The 16,375-nt window shown below is 40.0% G+C and overlaps 2 protein-coding genes across 9 annotated transcripts in view; one reads left to right on the top strand and one right to left on the bottom strand.

The window, feature by feature from the left end:
- The window catches only part of BACH1 (BTB domain and CNC homolog 1), a 451,645-nt gene that overhangs the window by 99,682 nt on the left and 335,588 nt on the right, over window positions 1-16,375 (bottom strand). The gene's annotated exons all lie outside the window — the stretch shown is intronic.
- GRIK1 (glutamate ionotropic receptor kainate type subunit 1) overlaps window positions 1-16,375 on the top strand; it is a 377,043-nt gene that overhangs the window by 263,231 nt on the left and 97,437 nt on the right. For all 7 annotated transcript variants that reach the window (XM_009426323.4, XM_009424876.4, XM_009425849.4 and 4 more), the window contains 2 exon segments: window positions 513-686; window positions 8,838-8,981. In XM_009426323.4, coding sequence (XP_009424598.1) covers window positions 513-686; window positions 8,838-8,981 — 318 coding nt within the window.

The following is a 16,375-nucleotide window of genomic DNA, read 5'->3' as shown; positions in this document are numbered from 1 at the left end:
GGTGCCAAACCCCATATAGATTATGTTTTTTCTATATATACAAACCTAGGATAAAGATTAATTGATAAATTAGGCACAATACTCTTGCAGACTGGGACCATTATGAAGTATAAGGGTGACTTAACAAAACACTTCCATACCTTCCATACCACAATACTTGACCTCATAACTGAGACAGCTATTAACTGACTGATGAGCAGGTGGCATCTGTAGTATGGAGACTCTGGACAAATAATTCATGTCCCAGGCAGGACAGCATGGGACAGCTCAAGATTTCCTCATGCTACTCAGAGTGGTGTGCAATTTTAAAATTATGAATTGCTTATTTCTGAAGTTTTCCATTTAACATGTTCCAACTGTGGTTGACCGCAGGTAACTGAAACCATGAACCACAAAACCACAGATAAAAGGTATCATTGTATTAGTTGCTGCTACAATCATTAATATTCTTTTGCATAAAAAAATGAAAATTCTAATTATTTTCCACTGTTATCCTTTTTGATACTATGCAGGACTTATTTGCTTTGGATCTGGAACTCTATAGGTACAGCGGCGTAAACATGACCGGGTTTCGGCTGCTTAACATTGACAACCCTCACGTGTCATCCATCATCGAGAAGTGGTCCATGGAGAGACTGCAGGCCCCACCCAGGCCCGAGACCGGCCTTTTGGATGGCATGATGACAGTAAGTCATTTTCAAATAAAATCATTTGCAAGAATATTTGAATTCCTTCGGGGTTAAGATCTCACGTATCTTTAAAATATTAGAGAAAAGTGTTACAGTGGGTGCCTTGACTTGCAGTAGAGAAGAAAGAGTTTGCTTTTTAGGTAATTTGAAAGGCTGTGACTGGCTACTAGCAAAAACTGCTTTTAGCTTCCTGGATGTACTTGCCCCAGATAAAAAACTTGACAAGAGTAATCACCATTATCAGCCAAACCAGCGCAAGGACAAGTGAAGAGCATTTTCTTCTAGGAATGTGGCTGTGGGGAAGGTGGCTGGTGGGGGAAGAGGAGGAACAACCTACCTGTGAGTTTTGCAGAACCGATTTGTGTTCCTCACTTCTGCCACATTTCAGCAAGCAAAGCCAGTGTGGAAAAATGTCGGATTTACAAACAGTCGGTGTATTCAGCTCTTCCTGTCCTGGATGCGTATAGGTTCACCTCTGTAGAACTGACAGTGTTTAACACCAGCCATGTGTCGCTCTTGAAGCAGATGCCAGACCTGCCTCCTGACAAGTCAGAGATACTCTGCTGAACAGATACATTGCGAACTGCCTCATCAGAGAGCTTCTCCCTAACATCATTTGTCTCTTGTCAAATGCACCTACCTTCACTTTATTTCTCTGATGAAGCTCCCTGGGTGCTGAAGAAAATAGCAGGAAATAATTTTTTAAAATGCTTCCTATATGGGAGCCATCTAAGGGGAAAGATATTGTGGAATGCAGGCAGGTAACAGCATTTTAAAATGGCATAGTATTTTATTATCCATTCCTATCATCGGGAGACGCACTCTCGCTTTTAAGATGCAATTTACCCAACATCTCACAGAGAACTTGGGGTTTTTTTCCCCTTTTTCTTATGAGAAACAAATGAAAACGAAGAACTAAATGAATGAATTAAGTGGTTCTGGATGATTCTATGTTCAGGCTCCCTAAATGTTTTTCAAACCTGAAATAACTTTTAAAATATTCAAAGTGAACTGAGAGATAATGATGGAAAGCATCTTGGTACAAACGAGCCCTGGGATGATTTGAAACATTTCTTTGAATAGGAGCAAGTAGAGAATATCCAGGGAAATATTATATTTCTGAAAGGGAGAGGGAACACCAGAGACAGAGGGAGAAGCACGCTAATAGATCGGTTTTTCTCTTCTTCCTCTTGGGTTTATAATTTCAATGAGTTCAAATACGGTTCGAAATCCTCTGCCCACTTTTCCAATGAAGCTTCAATCACAGGATGAGATCTCAAATCATTTTTACCTGTGTTTGGTATATACCACTAAAAGAGTTACAGTTTGAAGCTATGTTAACACAGATTGTGGACTTATGCCAAACATTAAATACTCATCACAAGTATGGCTTAATTTACAAAGAAAAAAAGTCTGTGTGTTCAATTATACTGAGCTGACAAAACAGTTTGTACATATTGACTGAGATGAGGAAGATCGTTGAACAAAGGAGACAGACCTATGCAATCCATGTGGAATCAGGCCGAGCGTGAGGTGAAGCTGCTATCCCAGGGCAGCAGCTGGTGTCCTGGGCTAACAGTAATCCCCTGGGCAGGAAGTGTGATAAGGTTGAGTCCCAGTGGATGGAAGAGGCCCTGGTCTGCCTGAAGATTTTTACTGTCATCCCAACTAAGAGAGGGGTTTCTAGACTGTGTTCTTACAGTTATTACTATAATTAACTATAAAAAGGAAAGTGGGGATTTACCAGAGCAGAAGAGGGTAGCTCACTAAGGTGCTGTAAAAGTGGGTAGAGTAACTATTGAATATATCAGGTTGTGTCAATACTAATTTTTTAAAAAGTGATAGGATGCAGGCCCCAGTAGGAGTTCTATCCAACAGTCATGCAGATAATAACTTTGAAATTATGTGAAGCGTAACATTTACCTTTTTTTATCCAAAGAGTCTGCTTTGCACTTGACTGTTTTCTTTCTGTTTCTCCTGGATGTGGCTACTTTGGGAATGTGGAAACTGTGTCATGGGAGGTGAAGGGCATTGAAGGGCACGAAAGGACCTCCGTTTGATCAATAGCTAAGCCAAGAGAGCAAACTTATGACCCCAAACCCAGGCCCAAAGCTAACAAATCTTTGCTGTCAAGTTGCCTCTATCTAAACTCTTTCTTCTCTACCTTAAAGATAAAAAGTCCTTTGGTTTCAGTTTCATTGGGTCCACATCGCAGACCCTGCCCTTCATTCATTCTTGCACGTCAAGCACTTGCTGTCCCCCTGCCTTGAAGTCTCACTTATCCAGGTTGCAAAATGCCACTTCGCCAGACAGAGCCTCCATGAATCGCCATCTAGTACAGTAGCCCCCTCCCTGGTTTTTCTCTCTTTCCTCTTACCTGTTTTTGTTTTCTTCATAGCCCTTATGACCTGACGTGTTATATTTTGATTTGTTTGTTCAGTACCTTCCCTACAAGAATAGACACTTCATAAAAGTGTCTTTTATGAAAAAGAGGCTTTGTGATTTTGTGCTTTGCTTTCTCCCCAGCACTAGAAAAGGCCCAGTGCGAAGTACACCTTCAATAAATATGTATTTAATAAAGAAATTAATGTGCTAAATAAATAAGAATTAAGCTTCTACTAAAACTGAAGATGTTAAATGAAAAATATTTAGGCAGCCTTGAAATAGTCCCATAAAAGTGCAGAGAGTTCCTATAAACAAGATATATGTGAATGTGCCTGATTAGTAAAATAGAGATTACTTTAAAATAATAGTGTTTTTTTAAAATTAGTCACAGACTGGCCACTCTTAATATTTAAATAATGCTACTACTATAATAGAATTGTATTCTCTGAAATCATATGCTTCATTCCACTATTCTTCAAGGTGAATTTCCCTGTAGCTGTTTATAGTCATATTGGTATGTGGTGCATACATACATGGATGAACATAGGAATTAGAAAAAAGCATAAGGAAAATGCATGTATTTTGATTTCCCATTCAATTGTCTATTTTTCTCTCTAACATTTTTAACTATTAAGCATTTCCTAGAATTTCATACACTAAAAATCCTCAAAAATATGATTATATCAAAACATTCAAACCTGAAAATAGAGAAGTCAGTCATGCCTATATCCAAAAAATCTTGACACCAGACTTAAGAACAATAGAATTAATTAAAGAAAAAAATTTAGTTCAAAAATTAGGTTAAAATTAAATTACTAAGAAAATTGTTACTGAGTCAACAGAGTTCAAAAACAGTAAAACTTGTTATTAAAAATATATTGAGAAAAGAAAGAGTGTTTTATCAACTGAAGTGGTAATTGACACAATTAACAGAAGTTTGGAGTGATTTTTATAAAATCTACTTTGTTCTCTTTTATAATGTTTACATTTTTCTCAGCAGTTGGGCTGATTCGACCTTTCAGCTTTTGGATAGACTGGGATAATACAGAATGGTTCATTCTCAAATGGGTTCTTCTCAGTGGACCAAAATTGTGTATGAGTCAACACTGCACAGGAGTCAGGGGAACAACCAAACATTGATCTGGCATCTGCCTTTCCAGTTCTTCATATCCACCCACAACATAAACTTAAGTCAGAGCCTTATCCTGCTCTCTTGCCTGTAAACATTTCGCTTAATCGTGACCCACAGGGAAGACGTCCTAGAGTTCCCACTTTGTACATCCACTGCTACTCCAGCGATGAAAGAAAACAGGCAGCTGGATTCAGTACAGAAAGCAAAATCTTCCGAGATAATGAAAGCCTAGGGTTAAGTCCTGGCTATGTCTCCTAACTAAGTGACCCAAACAAGTCATTTAACCTCTCTCAGTTTGTCTGCTCATCTGTAAATCTGTACTATTGTACGCCTTACAGTGTTACTCTACAGATTGAATTAGATCACACATGCGAAGCCTCTAGTACATAGAATTAAATGTACTTGATGATACCTGATGTTTTGCCCATTTGTAGTCAATAAAAGAACAAGAGGCTGGGCACGGTGGCTCACACCTGTAATCCCAACACTTTGGGAGGCCAAGCCGGGCAGATCACGAGGTCAGGAGTTCGAGACCAGCCTGGCCAATATGGTGAAGCTTTGTCTCTACTAAAAATACAAAAATTAGCTGGGCGTGGTGGGCGCCTGTAATCCCAGCTACTCAGGAGGCTGAAGCAGGAGAATCGCTTGAACCAGGAAGGCAGAGGTTGCAGTGAGCTGAGATCATGCCACTGCACTCTAGTCTGGGCAATAAGAGCAAGACTCCTTCTAAAAAAAAAAAAGAAAAGAAAAGAAAGAAAGAACAAGAGATATCCTGAAATATCATGGCAGAATCCATGTATTTCCAAGAAACACATTCCTTAGCTTGCACATATAGCCCAAGATGGACTCTTATCTGGGACCTATGTGACCCTGTATGATCAGCCCATTTGATCTCTGAATATTAGGTCTCTTTTCATCACCCCAATCTCTTCCAGTTTTTTCCAACAACAATTATATACCATGTAGGCAGCTAAGTATGGGGACTCTCTAAGACCATATAGTGTTGTCAGTCCTTATCTCTAAGATGAGGTGGCATCTGACTGGCTTATGTTCGGAGTCCTCAAGACCATCTTCAGATTTGATGACTTGCTAGCAGGACTCACAGAATTCAGAAAAGCTGTTATACTCACAATGACAGATTTATAGCAAAAGACGATAGAGTAAAATCAGCGAAGGAAAAAGTGACAGAGAGTCCACACAGAAAAAGCATGAACTTCCAAGTATCCTCTCCCAATAGAGTTGCATGAACAGCACTTAATCCTCAGCAATGATCTATGACAACAAGTAGAAAGTATTGCCAACCAGGGAAGCTCACCCAAGCCTTGGGGTCCAGGTTTTTAATTGGGATGATGGGTCACATAGGCATGGAGCTCCCATATAGCTGGCCTTAGTTACTTAGTATCCAGCCTTTCAGGAGATCAAATTGATACAGCATGGCCCAGAGACCTAGACCAGCAAAAATAGGCATTCATCATAAATCATATTTTTAGCATAAACTATCTGACATTGCCCAGGACCCAAAGAATACAATGACACTCTTATTGGGATATTCCAAGGAGTTAAAGGTTATCTCTCAAGAGCCAGTCAAGGGGCCAATCCTCTCTTTGGAATGTGCAAGGTCTAAGTACCCTAAGCCTAGTGAGTTAATACTTTACTGCAAATTGTAATAACCAAAGCATTGTGTACTGGGGAGAAGTATGCTTTCAATGTGCTTATTTCATGGTTCAGATTGTGGTAAAAAGATTTTCTTAGGGTCATTGAGCAATGTGATTTCATCCAGGCTTTAGATATATATAAAATGTGAACAGAAACACATTTGGAAGAAGAAAATTTGAACACAGGCCAGTTTCTATTACATTACCTATTACCTAAAATGATGACAGTCATTTAGTAAGCAGGCCTCGAGCACAAAACTGAAAGGGGGAGGAAAATCAGTGGTAGTTTATTAGTGCTATAATATAGTTAATGTAAACATTTTCTCCATCTAAGAAAACATTGTATTTCAAGGGGTAGCATATTTTTTCGAACAAATTGTTTTCTTCTTTGGGTTGAAGGGCACAAATTAGACCTATAATTTTGAATCATTTTATTGCCTTTCCCAAAATGGAGCCCGCCTTGAGAAAGAATGCCCATCCTTTCTAAACTAAGTTTATGGAAAAGTCAGATTATTAGAATTCCAGTCCTTATACTTCTCTATCAAATTGGTCATTCAGCGAATTAATGAAAACACATACGAATTTTCAAAAAAGTATATCCTATTGATAAGAAAAAGTCCAACTCACTGTAGCATGTGGCTATGGTCGTGGGGTGAAATCTGAGTTTGCATCCCGAATTAAAATTCTCACTCCTTCCCTTAATGGCTACAAAATTTTAGGCAAGTTATTCTACCTCTCTACAAGCCTCAATTTCCCTGTCTGTATACCTATTTCAAAAGTTTAATTTCAGTAATTAAAAAAGATGACATATGTAAAATGCTTATAGTGCCTGGCACATAGTAAATTATCAGTGAATATTAACCTTTATTGAACTATTATTGTGACTATTAAATCATCAGACCAATAACTTGGTGTAGAAGCAGCACAACTTTATGGTTAAAGGCATATACTCTAGCACCAACTTTGTGGGTTTGAATATTGCCTGTCCCCCCATGAGTTTGGGGATCCCATTTAATATCTTTATTTCTTTATCTGTAAAAGAATAAAGGTTATAGTGAAAATTTAATGTTTGCAAGGGATTTAGAACAGCATGCGACATATCATAAGTGCTCAATAAATGTCAGCTATTGCTGTTGACTGCATTTCCAAAAGTCTCAATCTGCCAGTAGCTTACTTTCCTCCAATTAAACAGAATTAGTACAGCAAAGTGGTAAAGATCATGGGTGCTAGAATCAGGCAGGTGCAGGCTCAAACCCTGGCAATGAAATTGATTACAGAGTAGCCTTATACCGGTCAATTTCCGTGAGCCTTAGTTTTCCCATCTACAAACTGGAAAGTGTAAGTCCTGAACTGAAATGATCAAAACATTTTTAAGCATTATAAATTACCGCCACCACCAATCCAACGTCAGTATGTCAATTACATAAGCATGAATGAAATGTTTTTTCTTAAAACTATATCTTAAAACCTTGCAATTCTACAGTTCTCACAAAAATAAATGTCATTTTAAGGAATTGAGTAGTATTAACTTCTTCAGTGAACATGTTTAAACAACTTTTCTGTGTCAGGAACCATGTTAGTCACCAAATCTAACTTAAATTTGAGCAGTTTCTGCCTTCAAAAAGCCAATATTCTTAACAAGATACAGACATAAAGATCCATGACCATGAATAGATGGAAAATACAATGATAAAGATTGAACAGAATAATAAGGATTCAAAGTAGAGGTATTCCGTGACCTCAAAGACTGATAAAATTGTGAGATATGGTAACCCCTGTCCTCACTTTCTACCTCCACCAAGACATGAGCAATCAATGCATAGTATATGTTGAATGAATCAACCAATTTTGGAAAACCATATGATAATTTTCATTCTATGACCTAGATTCTAGGTTTAACTCTGAAAATGATTAGCTATGTATATAATCCCTATTACTCTCCAGAAATAATCAGAAGTAATGACATCTCTGGGATTTCTCACTATGATTGTGTATGTGGTGTGTGTGTGTGGCTGTGCATGTGTGTGTGTGTGTGCGTGTGTGTGCCCCTCCACAAATATCCTACCTCGAAGTGAGTTTTCTCACATAATAAATAGCTTTATCTCTTCTGCTTATTTTGAAGACTTGTTGAGAATTTCAAATGAGCTAATGTATTTGAAGTTGCAATGAAACCCTCAAGTGAAATGCAAGGGTATTATAAGATTTTATCCCTAAAGGAAACCACAAGGAAGCATATTTTATAAAATGCTGTATTATGTAAAATTGTGCAAGTGAGAGGAATTTCATGAGGAAGGGAAGAACGAGATGCCCAACCCCCTAAAAGGAATGACCGACTTGTTTCAATCTCTCTCAAGAAAGCACATGCTGGCAAGAGGAGGCATGTTCTGAGCAAGCTGCACTTGTCTGCCCTTCAGAGGGTCTCCCAAAACTTGCCGTTGAGTTTCATTCCATGACTATGACCTTCTTAACTCTGCTAAATGAAAGTGACCAACACCAGTATCCTTATCTGGAAATCACCTGTTAGTGATTGTAGCAGTTTCTTTCTACCAAATATAAACCGGTAAGTAGATAGATAAATAGATATAGATAAATGCTGAGAAACAAACCTGATATTGCAACTTTGAGCTTTAGTAGCTTCTAGCTCAAGGTAGTTGATCTTAACACCATGCTTAACATGCAGGACACTTCGCAAAATATTTGTTCCTTGAATCAAGTCTTTTGTGGCTGATCTGGGTTTCTTTATTTTTTTTTAAAGAACTTGAAACGAAGCAGAGTTATAACTTCAATTTACTCCAAAGTGTGAGGTATTATTTTGGAGAAAAATAGCTATTGGAGAGTGAAAACTACCTAGCTGAAGAATAAATGGCCTTTGAGATCAGATAGATAAGAGCTATGGAAGCAGGGAGAGTGATTATGCAAGTAAAGGAAGGTAAGCAAAAGTGGAATTGAAGATGCGGTGTGTGTTTTCCTCCACAGACTGAAGCGGCTCTGATGTACGATGCTGTGTACATGGTGGCCATTGCCTCGCACCGGGCATCCCAGCTGACCGTCAGCTCCCTGCAGTGCCATAGACATAAGCCATGGCGCCTCGGACCCAGATTTATGAACCTGATCAAAGAGGCAAGTGATGCTCCCTCACAGCCCAGGGGCCCTTCTGAGCACTGTTGGGCTTGCCCATTTGGTATGGTCCTCCCCACAGGGTTCTGCTGGCATGATGCCCCTAAGAGAGAGGAAGCCATCATCAACCAGTCTGCTCAGATTTCAGTATCAAAAGTTTGTCCAGAAGGACTAGCAGGAATTTTCCATTGCGATGCTGAGAAGTTCAGTGACGCTACCAGATACCAACACTTACTCTCCTTCATGCCAGCCATGGCCATAGCTCCTGCTGGCTCTCCACACATGTCCATAAGGGCATATGGGTGTTTCTTCTATGGCCCACTGAGTCAAGGGGAGAGTTGATCCATTACTGAAGGGTACCAGAGATAGTTCCAGCATTATCAGTCCACTATCCCAGTGGCCTCCTAAAGCTCAGGCTGTACAGGACTGAGTGGAAGGACCTCTTTAATTATATAGTGACTATTTTGTCATTTATCAGCTAACTGGAAAAGTTTATTTCCATTCAAAACCTACCGAGCACATAAAAGATTTTTGAGAGTATGGGGTATTCGCAGGGATAGATATCTTCACTGATGTCCTGGGATCCTGGACTCTCCTCCACCTTTTCTTTTCTCTGAGGCAGTTTGACTCCTCGTCACAAGGCCCTGTTCTAAGCCCCGGGACTCCTTATCGATATGTACCCCGCATGATCGTCCATTCTACCACGAACCTCAGGGTGTGTCTGGACTTGATGATAAGAAATAAGGCTCTTTGGAGTAGCCAGGCCTGAGTATGCGCAATGCTCTGAGATGCTATTCTAATATTTCTCTATGGGATACAGACATTTACTTCTCAAGTGAAGAGTATTTTTTTCCTTTCTGTACTGGAGAAGGATGGAAACATAGTGTAAAGAAGAGGGAGGGCACAGGAGACTACCCAGCTAAGAGTAAGGAAAGACACCTGCTTTGGACTCGTGTCGCTGCTGGTCTCTTCCATGCCTGCACACCCTCTGTCAGGCTGTTCAGTGAAACTAAAGGCTGACTCTGATCCATGAGGGTGAGGATAAAGCAGGCGGGATGTATAAGGATTAAGTACCTAGGCTACAAATCTAGGTTGCTTGCAAGCCCAGGATGAGGGTGCAATTTAAGGAAACATTCATTCTTGGGTGACTATTCTATACTTGCACAAGATTAAGAGGAAATTCTCGCTTAAATTTTGTACCCTGAGCACCTCTCTTACTTTATCCTAGTCCTGGCAGTGACTGCATGGGTTTAAATCTTAGTTCCACTAACACTGATGAGCAATATAACCTGGGCAAGTCTATTGGTCTGTTTTCATGCTGCTGATAAAGACATACCTGAGACTGGGTAATTTATAAAGAAAAAGAGGTTTAATGGACTCACAGTTCCACGTGGCTGAGGAGGCCTCACAATCATGGCGGAAAGTGAAAGGCATGTCTACATGGTGGCAGGCAAGAGAAAACTTGTGCAGGGAAAATCCCATTTATAAAACCATCAGATTTCATGAGACTTATTCGCTATCACGAGAACAGCATGGGAAGACTTGCCTCCATGATTCAATTACCTGCTACTGGGTCCCTCCCACAACACATGGGAATTGTGGGAGCTACAATCCGAGATGAGATTTGGGTGGGGACACACCAAAACCATATCAGCAAGTTACTTACACTTCTTGTCTCTCAGTTTTCTTATCTGTAAGATGGGTATAGTATCATCTACCCCACAGCATGACTGTAAGGATAAAGAATTAGGCAAATGCTTGTGAAGAATAGTTCAGAAACCTAGTAAGCATCTGAAATACTATTCTCTTGCCATTGGAAGGCACCACTAAGAATAGCCTCATTCAGTTTACTGAAGATGATACCAGGAATTTCAAACTGGCAACAACAACAACAACAAAGACATCACAAATAGGCATGAAACAAAAAACCTTTTCTGACAGCTACATAACTCTGACACACTGTGCCTAATAGAAAAACATCACACCACCTCCTTTTCCCTGCAGTGATCATGGTTGTGTCCTGAATCGCCATCCTGATTACCTTGATCTTTAACAAGAAAACAGCTAGTTTTCTTTTATCTCCTAGAAGTTCAAGGAGAGGCAGAAGTGACATGAAAGCTTGGGATCAAACACTCAAGAGCCCCCAAGACACCTTATCACTTGTACTTAAGTTGCATAAGAAGGTGAAATTACCAAGCCACATTTAGGCGTGTTTAAAGAAATAATGAGCTCCAAGATGAGGGACCACACTGAAAATAAGAAGGCATTTTATATTCATTCACTCCAAAGAAGCAAATCTCTCATTTTTAATCTCCACAGTTAGGGGTAACAGCAAGGGAGGGGGGAATGAATCAGAAACCATTGTCAACATTGTGCTCATCCTCTTTTGTCTCCTGAGTCAGGATGTCATATGCTACCTTTGGCAGGGTGTAGGTACCTACAGAGAAGATGGAATGGGGTAACCAGAAGCAATGCCTCAGCCTGCTGGAGGACTGGCACTGAGGAAATTCTGAGACAACCTAAAACATGCAAAAGAGAAAGTGCACGTGTTTTTTCAGATGAGTGCATAACTGAACAAAATTTTGGAAGTATCAGGTTTCATTAGGAAACATGAAATAAGGAACTTGGTCCCCAAATTTCCCCCGCTGCTTCTTTTTTTTTTTTTAAGTTATTCTCACTTTGTAAAGAAGTTCCAAAACTAGAGTCAGAAAAAAAAAATGAAAAGAAGCAAGTCAGCAGATTGAATTTATGGGGCGAAGACCAAATTCATCACAGGAGGTAAACTTCCTGAGCAGAGGTTGTTGCATGTGCGGTAATTTCTGATAACTCCACACACTGTTGGGAATCAGTAAGCTTTTCAGACACATCTTTCCAGCTCACTGCCTTTCAGTGTTTGGGGCTGACTAGATAAAGGGGAAGAGTTAAAGAACATATGAAACATGATAGAGTATGTTACTATGTTAGCTCTCCGAGCATTTGCTAAACAAATGCATGCTAGGAGATTATACATTCCCACTCAACAAGCATTACTGGAACTCCACTACATAAGTAATATTAACTTGGCATCTTAAGGGATAACACCCTTGAAAAGTAGAAGAGGTGGTTTCTGCCACCTAGTAATGTAAATTCTACATGGCAGAGGATTGACACGCTTCATTAAAGCTTTTTCTTATACCTCAGGATAAAACATACACTCTTCAGCAGGATATACAGGCTCATGATCTTGTTCCTGATCCCTTTGCCAGCTCTCTCATCTCCTGCTCCATCTGCAGCACCTGCTGAACCTACTGTGGCTCCCTTGAATATGCAATATGCTCCTACCAAATTATTTTAACTCTGATTGCAATGCCGTGCTCCTCTGGGTCATGCTTTACGTCTCAACTCAAGCACTAGCTCCTATCTGCAGGACCCTGACTCACAGATGTAGGCTTTGTACCTCCATTACAACTGTGGGTATGCTATTGTGTTTGTTTCCACGTCTATCTCCAAGCTATGCGTTTTCAGTCTCAATTCCCTAGTTCTTGCACAATGCTGGACATAGAATAAGCACCCAATAAATACATGCCAAACAAGTGAATGAATTGATGAATGAATTAATGAATGAATTAGCAAAGGAACCGAAGAACACACACAATCTATAAGCATGTGCAGTGCTTCAGGACACACTGTGTTCATAAAAATCATATCCAGAAACAATTCAATAAGACAGAGTCAGGAGCTGGACTAGACCTGTCCACCAGGGCCATAGGTTTTGAATAGAGAGTGAGGCAGGGATTTAGGGAAAGACCAACCTATTTAACTCTGGTGCTGGGAACACAGATTCTGAGATTTCATCATACTTTGCTGTCAGTGTGAACTTAGTCAAGTCATTTAGCTTGTTTCTCAGTTCCTCCTTCTATAACATGGGTAATAAAATGCCCACACCATAAGTTTGTAGGGATTACATATTTTATATGTATAGCCTAGCAAAATATTTGTCATGTAGTGATTGCTTAATGAAGGATAGCTACCATCAAATGAAAGGTTCTGTTAAAAAATGAAAAACAGTTTTCCATTTTCAAGAAAAGGAAGTCTATTGGAGTAAGATTGCAGTTAGATTAACACCTTTTCTTGAAATGAACTTACAGAAAAAATGTGCATGTATAATTCAGTCCACTGTATCCTCCTTTGAACTAGTTTTACCTCCTTGTTTTCTCATGAGTTACATAAACCTTTGACATATTTATGTGAGGATTATGTTTTTAATATTCTAACATCACAAAGTAGCCTTTTGTTTCTGTATTGCACTTTACGGGTAATTGTTATTTTGCCACCTCTTTGTACAACTGATATGGTTTGGCTTTGTGTCCCCTCTCAAATCTCATCTCGAATTGTAATCCTCACGTGTGGAGCGAGGGACCCATAATCTCCAAGTGTTGAAGGAGGGAGGTGATTGGATCATGGGGGCGGTTTCCCCCATGCTGTCCTTGTGATAGTAACTGAGTTCTCAAGAGATCTGATGGTTTTAGAAGGGGCTCTTCCCCTTTCGCTTTCTCCTCTCTCTCCTGCTGCCATGTAAGACATACCTACTTCCCCTTCCACCATGATTGTAAGTTTCCTGAGGCCTCCCCAGCCATGCAGAACTGTGAGTGAGTCAATTAAACCTCTTTCCTTTATTTAAAAAAAAAATGTCTACCATGTAAGGTAGTGGTCAGGAAAAATAAGGCAACACCTAGGAAACATTAAGTATATTGCCAAACATATTATAAGCACTGCATGTTTCTTATTACTGTTATTGGTGTCATCATTATTATTATTGGAATCTAGGATAAAGTAGCAGTTGTTTGCAAAATGGAAGACAGTACCTAGTGGTGGAAAACGGAAAGTTCCATGGAGACAGGCATGCAGCATGCAGTAGGCCAACTGCAACGAAGCCAGGAAATGAGGACTTTCAATCATAGACCACACACATGGTTGTTCAAGAAAGGTGAAAAGACATTAGGCAAAAATTCACCTCAACCAAGGCTGAGTTTCTTGGTTCGTTTGGGCTGCTGTGACAAAATACCATATTTCAGGTGTCAAATAACAGCAGAAACTTACTAGTCATAGTTCTGCAGGCTGGGAAGTCCACTATCAAGGTGCTAGCAGAATCCGTTGTCTGGTGAAGGCTGGCTTCCTAGTTCATAGACAGCTGTCTTGCACTTTGTCCTCACATGGTGAAAGGGGCTAGGAATCTCTCAAGGGCCTCTTTTATAAGGGCACTAGTGCCATCCATTCACCTCCCAAAGCCCCCACCTCCTATTACCATTGTCTTGAGGGTTAGAATTTCAGCACATGAATTTTAGGGGTAAACAAACATTTGAACTACAGCATGAGCTACCAGAATACCATAGCAAGCTGCTTCTCAGGTCAGTCTGGGAAATGGTAGCTGAAGGTAGGGGCCGAGGAAGCCAAGAATTATGCTGTGTCCAGATTAGGTTCCAGCTGGATATAGGACAATCAGTGGAGCAGCTGTGGTAGCAGCAAGCACTGAAGCATCTGGAAAGAAGAAGGTTTCTAATCAGGGGTGCTGGGAAGAACAGTGAACAGAGTACAGAACCGGGAATCAGAGATCTTACGTTACATCAGTTGTCCTTAGTTATTTTCTGGGTCACAGTGCTTCTATTAAAACTGATTTAAACATAAATCCATTGTCCCCCAAAATGCAAACACATCTGTCTATAATCTCAGTGGCCTTAAAGACACCCTGGCTTCCCTAAAACCCACATTCAAGTTGCCTGAATTGAGTTTTAGAATAGAATTTAGTTGAAAGGGCATTCCAGTATAATGAATGGCAAATGTATAAATGAACCATAAAGAATCCTGTTGGGCCCAGATGGAGTGATCCTATGTGGAAGCAGTGAAAAATATGTTTAAGTAAATGTGGAAAGACAATTGGAAGTTGTCTGCTAAAATTCAAATTTGACTGATAATTGATAAAAAAAAAAAAAGCCACTGTTTTTGAGGCAGAGACAAAACGAAGTTTCAGATAGTTTATCCTGGTAGCTATGTATAGGTATGATTGAAACAGGTAAACCAACAAAGATTAATGTGGACAGAATTGCAGATGTCTTGGTTTAGAAGTGATCACCATTCATAAAGAGCTGAAAGGGAAACAGATTTATTCAAGAGAAATATGCAAGTGTTTATTTGAGTACAACCCTAACTTTTCCCCTAAGTTTAAATTCATCCAGTCACCTCCCTTCTGGAAATTTCCACTTGGTGATTCTGCTGCTACCTCCATATCAACAAATTCTCCATCAGGATATATTATTTTTTGCCTGTTAAATCTATTATTGTTAAAATAGCTCCACTGTCAGATAACGACAATGCAACTGGTATATCAAACAAACACAACTACTGAAACAGCAAAGCCAATTCTATTTTTAATCTCCCCTCCTACTTAAAATTATTCAGTAGAATGATCTGGGCAAATCTCATGACTTTTTTGTTGACTTAAGGTAATGACAGTCCTAGAGCTTCCTTATGTTAAAGCACAGCCTCAACTTCATGATTAGAATATCCAGTCTAAGATATTAATCAAAAGTCCAAGTTGATTTAACATCAAATACCTCCCCTCTCTGAGACTGATCCTTCTGGAAGACTAGTAGTGACATGACGGAGGGGGGATGAATGCCTTCTCCTCTTTCTCCTTTCCCTGTTTACTTCCTCCCAACTCCTGTGGCTGTTGTGCCTTCTACTAGGCTCAAAAATAAATAGGACAGATCTCGCTGGGCTGGGCTGCTCTGTGCTTTCTGGGCTTAGCAGACAGTTTAAGATGGTGTCCCTGGTAGGCCTGGGAGATTTCTGAAGCTAATTCTTTTTCTTGAAGCATTTCCTTTTGACTCTATGAGTTCCTGTTTGACCATCTCTTCTGAAGTTTCTTTTACTCATTGGGTGATGGATTCCTATTTCAGTGGAAGCTTGCACTGTTTCCTCAGCCTCTTGACATCCAGCAGTACACCTCATGCTCTCTCTGCTGAAGCCTCCTGACCCCTTTAGACAGTCCCATTGACTATAACCCAGGACATTCCCACAAAGTATGCTGGATTTAAATCTGGTGCACAGGAAACACTGATTTATTCCTTTCCTGGAAATTCTGGGGTTGTCTCTAATCCCAATGCAACCAACTTCTCCCTGTCAGCCAAAAAAGCAATTGGTCAACTCTGGTTAGCACTCTTTTGTCACTCGGGAGTCACATCACAGTCTGTAGTCCACTTTGCCTTTCTCACATTTATATCAGTCACTGGTCTTCTGCGTCTTCAGCTGCAGTGAACTTATTTCAGACTTCTCTTGAGTGACCCCCTGGAAGCTCTATTCACCAGCAGTGGTGTTAGAAAGTGGCATCCCAAAGACAAGACTGGGCAGTGTGGACACAC

This window comes from Pan troglodytes, chromosome 22 (genome assembly GCF_028858775.2).
Source record: "Pan troglodytes isolate AG18354 chromosome 22, NHGRI_mPanTro3-v2.0_pri, whole genome shotgun sequence".
NCBI lineage: Eukaryota > Metazoa > Chordata > Mammalia > Primates > Hominidae > Pan > Pan troglodytes.
The sequence above is the reverse complement of the archived record's forward strand: the minus strand, read 5'-3'. Positions and strand labels throughout refer to the sequence as shown.